General features: G+C 39.4%; 1 protein-coding gene across 1 annotated transcript in view; it reads right to left on the bottom strand.

The window, feature by feature from the left end:
• Nucleotides 1-5,366: 5,366 nt before the first annotated feature.
• ATP11B (ATPase, class VI, type 11B) overlaps nt 5,367-15,310 on the bottom strand; it is a gene marked incomplete at its 5' end in the record, with an annotated part of 30,221 nt that continues 20,277 nt past the window's right edge. Inside the window, 2 exons of the mRNA XM_009869642.1 lie at nt 5,367-5,649; nt 9,387-9,520. Coding sequence (XP_009867944.1) covers nt 5,568-5,649; nt 9,387-9,520 — 216 coding nt within the window. The remainder of the gene's footprint in view (nt 5,650-9,386; nt 9,521-15,310) is intronic.

Consider the following 15,310-nt stretch of genomic DNA (forward strand, 5'->3'; position numbering starts at 1 on the left):
ACATCGGTACGTCCGTGCAGCATGTGGGCACGTGGAACTGCAAACGTTGCTTGACTGTGGCGTTTAGGTAATTAAAACAATGACTCAGCTAGAAGTGAAATTTTTATTTAATAAATATAATTTTCATAAACCATCTTTAAAACAAACGTCTACTGACCAAGCTGTACAATGAGCAAGCAGAGACTCGCTGTCAGAGAAACAAAATAACATGAGGCAGCCACAGTGCCAGAGGTCCAGAATTCTTTGTACTAGTTATTGCTACAGTTTCCAGTTGTCAATGCCCCTTATTTACTTGAAATTAAGGATCAACATCTTTAAAAAGGTACTTCTTGCAGAGACTGTAAGCATTCAAGTTTGTTGTTTTGTTTGTTTTTTTTCTTCAAAAACGAAGCATAACTTGATCACACTTCAGTGGAAAAACAGCCATCTAAAGGATTTGTTATTTGTTGTGTGCCTAAGACTTGAAATCTCTCATGGGACTGTTAACCAGGAATTGTAAAAAAAAAAAATAAAATAAAACTAGTCTTTGCTGTGGTAATGATGTCTTATTTATACTTCAATGTCTCATTTTTAACCTTTCTAAACTATGTTGCCCATGGATTACCTTTTATCCCATTGCCAAAGTGTAAAATGGTTGAGAACCTGCAGCTGCATCACATAATTTCCTTTAAAAATGCTGAAGAAAACTTAATGTCACAGGCCACTTAATACCACAGGTTTTTCCTAGGCACGCCCCCGCTGTGTCACACAGCAGACTAGGTTCCACTCCACGTCATACGTCGGGTCTTTAGCCCATGGCCCCCTCAGGTTTTATTCATGTCTATGCATTTATGTAAACTGGAAACAACAAATTAAAAAAAAAAAGAAAAAAGAAGGGGTCATAGCTACAGTGATGACAATTTTAAGTACTTATTGTAATACAACATCGGAGCGTGGCAAGAGCTAGAGCAAGGCGAAAACTTCAAGGTCATGAGAACATTCCTTTCCACGAAAGCCACAGCAGCTTGGGCAGCACACACGGTCTCTACCACGTTAGTTCTGATGGCTCTACGAGGAGCATTTAAGCTGAAGGGAAAGAATTCTATGGAAAGCAGAAGCCTTGCAAATACCGATGCGCGAGTGCTTCTGGGACGACGGACGGCAAGAGCTGATAGAGCCACAAGCATCTCGTCTTTCCTCCTCCTGTTAAACACTGAGTCAGTCCAACAGTGAGCAGAAACCAGATACACCACGCCGCTGGAAGCACACAACAGAAGCAAAGAACATACAAAACATCCACGATAAAAAAAAACCCAAACACATTCACAGAAGAAAAACCCCAGATCTGCCAAGAAAAAAGTCTTAATGGGGAATAATTTTGGAACGGAAGAAACAAACCGTTTGTCCAGCTCTAGGAACAACTCCTTTAAACCCGGGATGTCTGTGTTAACAAGGCAGCGCAATGGCGTGGGAGTTACTGGCTATTCTACACCAAGCAAACAAGCATCTCAAACTAAATGGTTCAGAAGCCTATCAAGTGCAATTCTGAACACTGAAGTTCACCAAAATCATAAATATTTAGAAATACAGAAGTATCAGATAAACACTATTAAAAATAATGTAGACTAAGAGCTTTCAGATATTTCTAACACTATAAAATAATATTTTTTTTCCAATATAGAAGTTATACTGTCATTCATAAAAAACGTGTTTGAAAGTATTACCAAATGTTTCCAGTAAGAAATTACGGTTGTCTAATATGCATTCTGAATTGCATAATCATCTTTTCTCAAACCATCTTTTGCACTAGAAAACAAGAACTCTCTCTGAAAATGTAAAGTCAAAGGTTTCAGCATTCCTTCCTTCACATTTTATTCCCCCTCCCTCCCATAACCTTAAAAAATATACAGAATATTTTAAGCAGAATATTTACATTTTAGCTTGTGAAAAAATTCAGAGCATCCTCCCACCTAATCTTTTCCACCAGACCCTTTAAAAAAAATTAATCTTCAGTTTGGCAACTAAAGCTACATTTTTCTAAGTAAGTAACAAAAGTAAACCCTATTTTTCACTGCACAAGAACTAAAATCTGCTGAGAACTCAGTCCCGTTCTGAAGGTGGCCACAGAGAAGGTGCTTCTCCAGAGACACTGCACAGTAAAGCAATCGTACATCACTCTCGGTTGTAACTACACACATCTACTACCGGCTTTTCTGCCATACGTTACAGATTTCAAGGCTAAGAGATAATTCTAAAGCACTTTCTATGGCAAAATCTCCCTCACCCATTCACGCTCTTAAATGAGATGAATGCTGGTAGCCTTTCACTCAATTAGCTGTATTTTGCTCAGTCTTCTCATGAAGAACTCTACACTGTACCCAATGCACAGTGAATGGTTTCATACACTTTTAGCTGTCCAAAAAAATACACAAAAACTTTTTTCCTTGAACAGAAGCAATTTGAAAAGAGTTGTGAGATCGGTTCAAAACCACAGTCACTTCTTCCACCCAAACGGTGTCAGACCAGAAAAGTCTGGTCCGATCCAAATCAATTCTACGTTCTTACTAAATGAGAAATTACTGATTTAGATTTACTGCAAATAGAAAAATATACCTTGGCAGACAGATGGATTCTTAAGTTCTTCCTGAATTGTTTAAATGCATGTTTCTTCGGTAACCTTACAAACACTGGGAAAAGGGAAAGCAGGGGGAAAAGGGAGAAGAGGAGATGGAAGGTTTTAAAGAAACACATAATGAACGAAAATTATTCTTCATATATAGGACTGTGCTTTTTTTTTGTGCAAAAATTTAACCTATTGGTGTGGTAAAAGCCAAAACATGTCCATGTACAGAGCTGAGCCGATCTAAATGCTTGGAGCGGGGTTGCATATCAAAGCCTCTGCCTCCTCCTACGCAGAATTAACCACAGGTTGTATTTCAATACACGATGCACTGACCACTCGGACTAATGAGGTTACATGGGCACAGACACCGACGGGGTGATCAGAACGCTGTGGCTGACACGGACAAACACGTACTGCTGGGAAGTGAAACACCGTGAGTCACACATACGAGAGATGGCCAAACAGCAGATATCTGATTAGAGTGCTTCAAAAAAACGCTTTACCTCCTAGGTATCTATGGCTGTATGAAATCTCTTAGAATGAGAGACTGCTAAGAAGAAAATAATTATTTTAAAACAGGATTAAGTATTATATGTATAGATACGTAAATATATATATAGGATATAGGAGCACGTGGAATCCAAGTGCATTTTGTTGGTACTGCCTCTGCGGATACGTTTTCAGAGGGACTGGAGAGACGACAGTCGGGTTACTGCACTTCTACACACGAACCAGGTTTCAGCCTCTGTGCAGTCAGATGCGTGATGTGTTGATAGGTACTACATGGAGTAGGCAAGACGCACTTTTCAGCCATTCTTAATTGTCTGGATGCTCAATGGGGGGGGATCTAGCGTACAAGTGAGATTTTCAAGCTTAAGCTTTACTACACTTAACGCACCTGAAGGCTGATACAGATGCAAACTCGTAACACCAAATTAAACACTTATTTAAAGGGAAAATTTGCTGTACTTTGACTTTGTTTCTTCTGTTTCATAACACATCCTTTGAGCTTCTTAATCAGTTTGTGAACTGGTCTTCATCTATATCAGTGGGCCCAAACCCTCAGGTACTGCAGAGTTGAGTCACTACAAGTTTCCAAACAAGGTCGCAAGGAAATTTCTTTACTACACAAACGTTGTCTTGAACAGTGAGAAAATCTTGAATGAGAACAATCTTGGAAGTCCAGCAGTTGCTGCAGCTTTCAGAGTGAAGCTTCCAGTCATCAGTGCAAAAATAAAGCTTCACAAGGAGAAATATTATATCCAAATAATGCTAGTTAAAGTTATGAATGAGAATAATGAACAGCAGCTGCTCATAGGTAGGGAACCCCAAAGCATTTGAAAAGGAAACGCTTCTCCCCTGCAGCTCATGGAACTCGAGAGAATTTGGGATGACTAACAGGAGGCAGCAGCCCAGGAGGGTAAAATGTGTCTTTCTGAATTACAACATAAGAAGTATTTGCTGTGTGATTTGCTTGGGAGACAGCACTGGAAATGTGTCCAGGCAGGGTGAAAGCAGCTAATATTGAGTTTGTCCAACTGCTACGCTGAACCACATCTTTATTAAAGTCCTTATGCTTGCTATTTCCTGTCTGTGTTTGATTTACAGTTTATTCCACCCAAAGATAATTTTATCATGCAGCTTTTACCCTCTAACAGGAAGATTCTTCCACTTATGGATGGGACTGCAGTGCCAGAGACTGACATAAAATTGGATTTCCAAACAAGGGTCCACAGGCAGCAGCGTTTTTGCGAGCCTCCAGCTCTAAAATCTGTACTTAAGACACTGCCCTACAGATGTCCCGGGTGGCAGCACCTCCCTTTTCTCTCCCACCTCTAAATACAACCAGTAGGTTTAGCCTCCCAGGTGGATGAACAGGCAAGTTCCAATCGCCCAAACAGGTTTATACTGGACCACAGATGTTCCTGCAAGATGTACCATTCAAAGCTCCATCTGTGCAATTTGTTTTTATTGGCATACTTAGGTATCAAAACATTGCCATCAATGTCTCGGATCCTTCAGATATATGAAGATAATTAAGCATTAACTGCATCTTCAAAGTACAACATGACCAAATATAAATACATGAAAAAGAATAAAACATGCAAAAATTCCCCAACTTTAAAAGGATTAATAATTCAAAAAATTTATGCTAGCGAGACTTCTGCGCAATTCACCAATTCTTACACATTTTTCCATGTCAGGATCAAGAACTGCTAACAAAACACACAGGGCATAATAAAAGATGACTGGATTCTGAGTTATATTTTAAGAGAATAATGAACTGTTATATCCCTTATTATTCCAAATTACTGATTTGCCAAAGTTAACAGTGTTTTTCAAAGCAACGACTATGATACTGCCATTTGTACACCAGCATAAATATTTTAATTGTATTTAACTCTAAAAAATTACTAAGCTGATTGCTTATAGAACACAGTAACCGTCCATGGAAATTACAAAATTGATTTGTAAACTGTAAGCATCTGTAAGAGACAGATCAAAACTAAGGTGTTTTTTTAAAGTGAAAGGTCATAATGAAAAATGCAACTTCTAGAAGTTTCATTGTGCAAATTCAGTTCTGTTGGATCACTTGAATTTGGGAGGAGTAAGATTTCATCACTGTGCTATGGTGATGGCTTTAGCATCCAATATAGGACTCCAATACGCTCATATGGTAACGAAACAAAAAATAAAAGCTGTAAATCGTCAGAGGTAAAAGCGTTCCTTACAAAAAAAAGTTTACTCATTTGTGGATAGACAGGATAGGATTAGGAAAAAAAAAATACTGGAAGCGATTACTGTCCAAATGACTTATGCTAGGCCACAAGACAAGCCACGGTTTGTGGGAGGCATCATGCTAAGTCTTTTCTAGGGCAGGGATGTAGCACTGAACTCGCTTCAGGACCTACTAGAGGTGTGTGAGCACCACAGGGCTTCCACAGGGCATTTACAAACGTCCCTATTAACAAGTGGATGAGTCCATTGTGGAGAGAGTCAAGATGCTTCTGTCGTTGGCATAGAAGGGATCCGATGAACTCCATGATCTAAAGTAACAATAAAAGAAAAGTTTGGCTGACTGGGAATTTATAAGCTAGAGGTGAGGAGAAAAGTCTATGAAAGCAAAAGATAAAAGTGTTTGAGATTAGGCAAGCGTAACCCTTAAATTAAAAGGCTAATCTATTCATTTCATGTAGGCACCTGCAATCCATTCAAACCTTTGAAAATGCACTGCAAGTAATCATGCCAACTATGTAATTAACAATTCTGTGTTTAGCTTTCTGGGAAAGTTGTCTCACAGCTATGATTATTTCATCACTGTGAACTAAAATGACCACCAGTGGTTTATATGCCAATTGGACAACCAAATTTTTAATATTATGCCTCAAGGAAAATCTGAATGTTGCCTGTGTAAGCTGAGGCACTGCAAATGCTGTGATTTGACACAGCCTGTGGTTCTAGTAAAGCCTCGTGGAAAGCGCAGCTAACCACGGGTATCCAGTGCAGTGGTGTTCTTTTCACGTTAAACATCCACGCTGCCTGAAGTTGTGGGGAGGCAAAACTCATCTACAGCCATGAATCTATTTCATCCCCTGCTGTTCAAGTTTAAACACGAGGTCTCGGGAAAACTACCTAACCTATTGAGTATCAGATGGGATCTCACAGTGTCCTTCTTCTGAGGGCAAAGAAGATACACTGTTCTTCTTTGAACAATATTATAGGACTGTATGTGAAAAGCTGAAAAATAGACAGTTGGAATGCAGGAAATCAAAATGTAACAAACATTCTCCAAATACGCCTCTGTCAGAAATCTGCTGTTTCTTTACAACTTTTACATGCAGTGCCTTGACACAAGTATCACTAATGGGAGAGCTGAACAACACGGTAATGAATCCTACTGTACAAGAAATATATGTGATCCAGCATTCTTAATATTTTAGTGACAAGCTGACAGACAGTTTAATGGAACAGACAAACAAAAATGCATTTTATCATACCACACCACACATTTTATATTCTAACTGGTGAAATGAAGCTACAGAAAATACTTACTGAATACATTTTACACGCAGTAAATTGAGTACAAGAGACTGTATTCCTGTGGCCCGCTACTCCAAGCATTTGTACAACTTTGATTCGTCAAAGCTTCTATCAAAATTTGATACCATCTCTGATTTCACGTTCAGTTACCGTATTTGACAGAACATCATATTTGACAGAATATCAGGAGCACAGAGCACAACACAAGCTAGCTACAGCAACATTATTTAAAATAGTGCTCTTCATTCTACAGCACCCTCACAGACAATGTATTTATCAGCATCACTTCATTCAACAAAAATAATTTGCAGCTACCTTCTGGTTGAATAAGAGGCTGGTTTATAAACGGCAAGTACTCCAAAGAGCACTCTGTTTGGGACTGCGCAGTCTCCTGAAGATAGCAGCCTTAGGTAAAAACCAAAGCAGCCCAAGCTCATGAACAAAGGCTAACCAATTTTACATGCATTTTAAAACCACCAAATAGATTCCTTAATTGTACCTTCAGCCCTTCACAACTTGTAACTGGCTCATGATTTAAGCAAATAGCACATTAAAAAATAAACAAAAAAAAAATTCACATATTACCAGGAAGGTGCAGGGCAAAAATAGTCTTAGCACTTGACTCTTAGACTAGGTTTGAAGTGTCAGTGCTGAGTGGAAGGAACAGAAGCCATGGAAGAAAACAAGTAAGACTGAAATGAAAGAAAAGTCTTTTTGAGTTGTCATAAATTTAAGTGGAACTAGGACACGGTTCAGAGTAATTTCAACCAGAGGCAGAAGCAAAAAATACAGAACTTCAAGCCCTTAGTGTAGCACCAACAGTTTTGCATATTCATTAAGCGTAATACTCACTTCTGTGTTCTAACAACTCTAAAACTATTCGGCTAGATGGAACTTTGAAAATCACATGAGGTAAGCAGACAAGAAACCTGAGAAAAAGCAGTCTTCAAAAAGTGTTTAATATTCTGTCAAATATGAGTTAACTTCAATAAATATTTGTAAGTTCTTAAAGAAAGAAAACAATCGAGTGGAAGAAAGAGGAAATTGTAAAAACATAAATGTATTGCAGAAAATAAGACACAGAATACCTACCTTATAAGACTACACGTTACTAAGGCAAATGTTACCTGAAAACCTGCCCTAATTAGATAACAATAAATGAAAAAAAGTAGCATGAGAAGTTCCTCATTTGGAAAGCACAATTTTACAGAGAAGTGGAAAAAAAACCCCCAAAAACTTAAGAGCAATTGCTACCAAAATGTTGATTTTTAGACCAAGTAAATGCTCACCCTGTAAATTAAAAACTCTATTAAATTGTTTATTTCATACATCATGCCCACTCTCTATACAGCAAGAGTTTGAATTAAAAATGTAATCATAACAGTTCATTTTTCATATGGAATGGAACATTTTTGCATAATCATACCCTAGATTTGTAGAAACATTGAATAAATTTCACAAGCAAGCCAGAGGAGAGAAACTGACTGAAACCACAGACACTGTGTTCAACACAGGAGTTCAAACCAGAGATGTACGACACAGCACGGCGATACCTAAAGGCAGAATCAGAACTGACACATCTTGCCAGTGAAAAGTTACCCACGCAAGATTCTGATACTGAATGAACGATATCACAGCCTTCACCAAAAGAGACAAAGTTGTTCGAGTACAAGATGAGTTTCCTCAGAAATGTGTGAAGTGCAACTTTTTCAGGTTTGCCTTTTGCCCAGCGAAGGACCATGATATCATTCAGGGACTGAGAGATCACGATGTACAAAAGACTGGGTTTATTTCTACCCCCAAATATTTCCATGTTTGTTGGCTATCCCTATTTATTTGGAAACAGGGAGACAGCATGTTGGCAGATTTATTAAGAGCTTCTCTCATAGCTACACTGACCGCAAGAGCAGTACTGCTCCTTAGATGTATTCACTTACTCTAACGTTCTTTTATTCCACTGAGGGTTTGGTTTTGTTTTTTTCCACACGTGGTTTGTGAAGGAAAAAAGATTTATTTAGCACGTACTTTGGAATGGCACACATGATTTTGACAATATACCTTCTAGAACTGGAAAAAAAAACGCTTAAAGTTGTTAGAACCTGAAGGTTCTGTTCTGTCAATTACTCTGATTTTAGAAATAGATTATAAAAGTTATACTACAAAAATATTTCATCTTCATATCAATCAATGGCTGAAAGATTTAAAGACTCTCCTTCTAACAATGAAGTTATATTTAAGGGGGGGGGAGTGTGAGCCTTTTGTATATCTTCAGGAGTAATGCAAGCTCCAAGGTAAATATTTGGAGGTTGTACATCAAGAATCAAAGGGAAAAGTCTTTCGACTTTACAAACAACTCCTGATTTGTGAAGGCAAAAAAATAATCATAAAAAGGAGAACAAAAAACAGCAGCAAGGCTTGATTTTCTAAAGAGAAGAGTGTACAAAAATCAGGAGAAATTACGATAGATACAACACAAGAAACTTGAAGTAAGCCAAACTAAACGTTTTTAACAGAAATCTTTCAAAAATTCTGTTTTCCCCTCCCCATCCCAAAAGAAAGCACTCAAAAAGGAAACAAGAAACTGATCTTTTAGGATGAAGAAAGTACAATAAAGAGTTGCAATTCCTAGTTAAATAAGCAAAACCTGCAGCTGGTTTGCTAGACATCTATTGCTGCAGGCTCATCAGGTTCCAGTTTATAGGAGAATCGTCTGCAGCAAAGGCTATTGAGAGAAATGCCACACCTGTTGACCCGGGATGGACTACATCTTCCCATTAGTCGTTCCAGCATTCTTCTAACAGATGTGCATGCTGTTTCCCCATCTGAGAAGCAGCACATGGAGTCCAAGCAGTTGATACCTGAACCTGCCTCAGTAAGCTGGAAGGAAGAAAAAAAAATCAAAAAAAAAAAATCAATCAGTACTCGCAGATTCTAGCGACAAAGATGTTATCAGAAAACACTCAGGAGAACCAGGTTTGCTTATAGTTGGAGTGCTGAATATTTTTCAATTCCATAGGAGAACTATAATGATGCACAACATCACCATTTCCCTTCCTAAGGTCTCTATACATTAAAATTTGATCTTCCCAGGGCTTGAATGAAGCCTTGGTGAGTGTATGGAAATCATTTAGCACCATCTCTGCTTAACGTTGGAAACAAGCTGGTTAGCAATTCTCTGCGTTACAGCTATAATGCATCTCCGGAGCAGAGCGACATGCAGCTTAAGCTGTGATGCCTTGATTAACCTCAGCGGAGGCACAACAATTTTTACAAGCTGCAGGTCTGCTTTATTTTAAGGGAAATCTGTCGAGAGAAAGCTTCAGAGCAGGGCTGCAAAATACAATGTGGGAACCTGATCTAAGTAATAATTCTTCCTCAAGAAGTGGCTTGCTTCCTATAATAATTTACACAGCTTCCTATAACAATTTACATTATATCGCTCCCACAGATACCATTGGCGTGGTAAGGAACAAAAGCACATTCTGAATGTTGTGACTATCTTTTATCTAAATGCAAACAAGGCTGCTGTTAGAAAGCTTCAGCCACGTTCATGCCAGCATGAAGAATAATTCGACATTGGCATAATGAATTTTGTACTATTCAGTCTTTGCAGGGGAGAAAAAGACGCAAACAAAATGAAAGCAGTAATAGAGAGATGTGTGAGGTTTAAGTTTAGTGCCATCTGTCAGCATGCTCCTCTTATTTTGCACCCCAGGCAACTGGAGCATAACTAAAAGTGAAATCTAGTTCCACTGGAGAATATCCAAAAGTGACTTCAGTCTCCTTTCCAAAAGGAAATAACAAGGTGGATCGTGGGGCTGCTTTTTCATTTCAACTCTCCATGAGAGCATCCTGTCAAACAAATGCTGAACACACAGGCTAAACTCAAGCATCCGTTATCCTCACCTCGCTCTCAAACACCAGCGAATGAAGAAATCTGGGAGGAGGCATCTTAATCTATGATATGACTCAGCTCATCTAAGAGCTTCCCCCAACTTGTCACCATGTGACCTGACTGTTGTCAAAGGACTTTGGTTCCCAACCTCAATTTCTTTCATGCCACTCACACTTGCCCAACATTGCAAGGAAAGCAAAGAACCTCAGAGTTTCCTATGGGAAGGGTTTACTAGGAACATTCCTTCCTAACTCCCCAAACAGGCAACCAGACAGATTACAGCTTCAAAACAGAACAATTCCTGTACTGCAAACAAGAGGCAGCCAGTAGAAACCAGAGGCACTTGGAAATTCAAGAGAAAAAAATATCCCAACTGGTAGGACAAGGAGGGAGCACAGAGGCAGAACGAGTGTTTCCACGCAGCAAATCCCTACACCGGCCCCTTCCTCAGCTCAGTTCCACATTCTCCATGGCCCCTCCAGATCTTCCCATCACACCACTTCACGTGACACTTACAGGATTGCCAGTTCACAACTGTAGGAATTTACAGAAAGTACGACAAACCGAACCCCTCGATTCAGCTGCTGCCCCTCGGAAGCCGTGGGTGAGGGCAGGCAGAACACTGCTGACTGACTCGCGTGCATTTGGGAGGTCTTGTGGATAAAACCCGAACATTTACTAGGACACTGGACTTCCATAAATACCTGAGAGACAGGAGCAGAAGCACCACAACTGACAGGACTAAAAGGGGTTTTGTTTAAAACGAAACACGCCCCAACAGCGCTCGAGTCCCTGAACAGCCTTATCCAACGACCATCACATCTGGTCCCAATTGCACTGATGCAGAAGATATCAGAATTAGGGACAGCATGACTTGCACCATTGCAGGACCAGCAAACATGACCTTCCCAGCCACTTCATGCTGCACTCGCAGCGTATCAGACAAGAAATGACACAGAGCAGAAGGAATTCCTATTGGGAGGTCAGAAAGCAAGCTCCTGCTGCACAAGCAGTGATCTGCACAGTTGTGTTTGCAGCAATGCAAAAGAAACTCACAACACTCCTACACTTAGGATTTCAAGAAGAATATTTAGACAATCCATTACCTTGAAGCAGGCAAAGTAATATCTTTGAAGTTACTGTAAAAGGGCGTATTACAGTGATTGTATGTGGGATCAAGATGGACCACACATTTTTGTGGGTTTTTTTCCCCTCCTAGAATCTGCTGACCCGAGAGCTAGCAGTCCTAGATACAATTCAAAGACTGGCAGAAGGAGGAAACAAGAATAACCCAAACTAGCTTCCAAGGAGTGAACCCTCAGCTGTGGATTTCAGAGAGCTGGTGTCATCTTCCTCACTAGAATCTCCTTTGTTCTTCTCAAGTTAGATAGTCGCAAAAAGCTAAGAACCTGAACCACAGTTTATGGAAAAGTTAACATTACCCTTTTTTAAAAAACAGCAAATGTGAGCTTACATAAGCCTAGACAAAAATTTATACTTTATCAAACTCACAGTTAAGTGTAAAGAATACTAGAAGAGGATGAAGGACAACATAAAAATAAATTCAATTTTATGTATAGATATACTGTGTATTACTGCCTAGTGAACATAGATTTTGATACTTATATCCACTACTTGGAAGATATTTATATTATGCTAGAGAGCCCCTTTCTCACTTCTCTGTGGTGGACATCATATTTTTATACCAAAGAAAAAGCTGTCATGGAAAGGCAGTAAAGCATAACGGTCTCTGAAGATCTGAAACAAACTTTCAGGAAATAAAAGGCACAAGAGACAAAGCTTTTAAAAAAATGATTAGTACAGAGAAATATCTGATATTATTAATATTTGAGCTGCAAATAAAGTATCTTTGTAAGGCAAGACCCAGGATCAAAATAAGCATAATACTTACATGATAATGGCCCATTTCATGTAATAAACCAAAAAGCAACTGAATTGCAGAATTAAAGAATGGTTCAGCTTGATAAGGAAAAAAAAAAATCAAACCCACATACTATGATGCAAATTTGCTTGTAGATACCAAAAAATGGGTATTTTGGAGATGGCTCCATGACTGTTTATATATGATTATATATCAATATATATACACACACATTAGGGTAGAGCGGGAGTACTACCTAGTGAACGTAAGAACTGTCGGGTAGGCTAGATGGGTCTAGGAGTTGCCTATTGTCCTCCCCTCTGTGCCTGCTTTCAGCAAAGTCACATGCTGAGCTGACTGAACCCTTATCTTCTTCCATCTAGAAGGACAGAAAAGCAACAAATCTTATAAAGCACCACACTCGCATTGCTTCAAAACAGTTACCATTTTCACATGAACTTTCATTTTACAGATCTGTTCTTGCGAGGACAAGGCGTATTTACAAGGTAAAGCGGCAATGTTTTCCGTTAATTGGTGGATCACACAGGCGTATATCAGCGCACGAAGCGTTCTTTTTGCGCACCAGAGACGACAAAAGGGAAAAACCCACAAAATCTGAAAATCTGTGTTCTATTTCAAATTTTTGGATTTTGGAATTTTATTTGTCTTCCCCCTCTTCTAACAGAAAGGACCATTTCAGTCTGTTTGTCTTATTACAGAGTATTCTGTAGGCCTCAAGACAGACATTTCAACTGAGCATTTAATCACACTGAAATATACAGTTGGGACTCTGTCGAACAGGCAATGTATTTAACCCTGTACACCAAGTTAAGAGCACTGCAGCGTAACTTCCTGAGCTGCCAATACGTCTCGTGCCACACGGGTGTTTCAGAAAATGTACGAGACGGTTATCACTATTCCACTATTATGTTAAAACTTGCTCCCTATTGTAAAGCTCACTTTCTTTAACCCTTAATATACTGTATACCAAAATCCAAACCAATTAGATTTAAAATTATAAAAGAAAATAGACAAATGTCAGCATCTAACTTCACTGGCACTTATGTCTTCAATATTTTTCTATTTCTCCTACCTCTCGTCTCTTTGAATCAAATAAACCCATAAATGCTGAAGTATTTCCTTATTTCAAAGCCATGAGACAAAAGTATTTTCAAGTAAATGTGTGCACTGTTGTGACTGAAGATAAATATGAAATAGCCTATTCTCCTCTCATTTACTCCCTCTTCCTGTGCCAGATTCTGTGGATTACCTAACAGCTCAGCACCACACTGTGCCAGCACAACTTACAGACCTGTACAGGAGGAGAGATGACCCTTGTTTAAAGTTTAGCATATTAGGATGTTCTGGGATACTTCACTAGTATGAATGCATGTTTGCACTTGAACAGCTTTCCTGGAAATTATACGTTCCTTACAGAAAGCACATGCTGTAAAAGGAACAGAAACCTGTCTGTTCTTGCCTTCTGAACAGCTGGGCTGGATCAGATATGACAGCTCTTAGGAGGGGAATCCTATGAAATAGTAACTAGAGGAAAAAAACGCAGATGAGTAACAAGAGGCCATAAAGCCAGGGCCAGGAGTCTGGACTTCTGGAGACGGCTAAAGGAAGCGGATCTGCACAGAGACGGAGGGAAAGCAAGGCAACAACGGACACATGGGACTGCAGATGGGGAGGAACAGGGTCTTGGCTGCACTAAGGCACACGCTACAGTTTGAGAGTCCCAGACAATGATATGCACTGACAGCTTTCCCTGTAAAGAAAAAACTTTTTTGTGTGTGTGTTTGAAATCCCCCTAGTATTGTGCACAGTCACAATACACTGTCCAAAGGTAAAAACTCTATAAACATAGTTAATCCCACCAGTAAGGAGAGTAAAAGCAGCTGTCTCGGCAACACTTCTCACATGTGGCTTAAGATTTCTGACTGTTCTTACGCTGCACGGACACATGTATACGTACATGCACACGTGAAAATTTATTCACATGGAAAAATCTGAAATGAGATTCAATGGGGCCCTAAGATATGTTATTCCACGTGTTCCAAGAACAGGAGAGACAGCTACAAAGGAAAGAAGTATTCAGTCAGTCTCTAGTCAAGCAGAAAGCCGGTACTTGACCCAAGGTACAGAAGTGACAGTAAAGTTCAGAGGCCAGAGTTCACCAGGAACACACCAGACCATGTTGCCGACTTACAGGAGTGAGATGGACACTTATGACCCCCTCTCAAACCTTTTAACTCTATGTCACAAATGTACTTAATCTAAACTCGAAGATTTCTTTTTGCACATTGTGAAATCTTTAGACAGCAAAAAGCGATTAGAACAAAGTGATTAGAACATCACACTTGTCTTCTCATTTGCATTCATAAGGGTATCCTTTTGCGTGTCAACAGAACAGCAAGCACGTTTGCAGAACAAGACATAACTCAGTTTAACCTGGTGCCATAATCTTGTTGAGGTTTTTATACATATTTAACAAACAACAAAAAAAAGCTGCCCAAGTCTGCTCATCAGTCTGCAGTCATGAAGGACAACTGCCACGTGGGCACGGACAGAGGAGGTGGGACAGAATTAGCCATTTACAGCTGCCTTCACCAAACAGCTGTTTTGTTTCAAGTTTTTTACAGTTTTCCTTGCCTTCTCCGCTTTCTAGCTTCTGGAAAAAAGCTGCCCTGGACACCACTGAAACTAACCCGTGGTATTCACTCCAAATTAGTTTTTTATTTACTACAGTGAAGTGAGTAGTTTGCATCTATTAACTGCTTTTCCTTTGACTGTTTTAGGTAAGGATCCACCGGACAGCTTCTGAACTTCATCCCAAGACTACAAAGAAAGAACTAGAGAAACCCAAATCCTTGTTTCTTTCTCATTG

This window comes from Apaloderma vittatum, unplaced genomic scaffold (genome assembly GCF_000703405.1).
Source record: "Apaloderma vittatum isolate BGI_N311 unplaced genomic scaffold, ASM70340v1 scaffold17515, whole genome shotgun sequence".
Lineage (NCBI taxonomy): Eukaryota > Metazoa > Chordata > Aves > Trogoniformes > Trogonidae > Apaloderma > Apaloderma vittatum.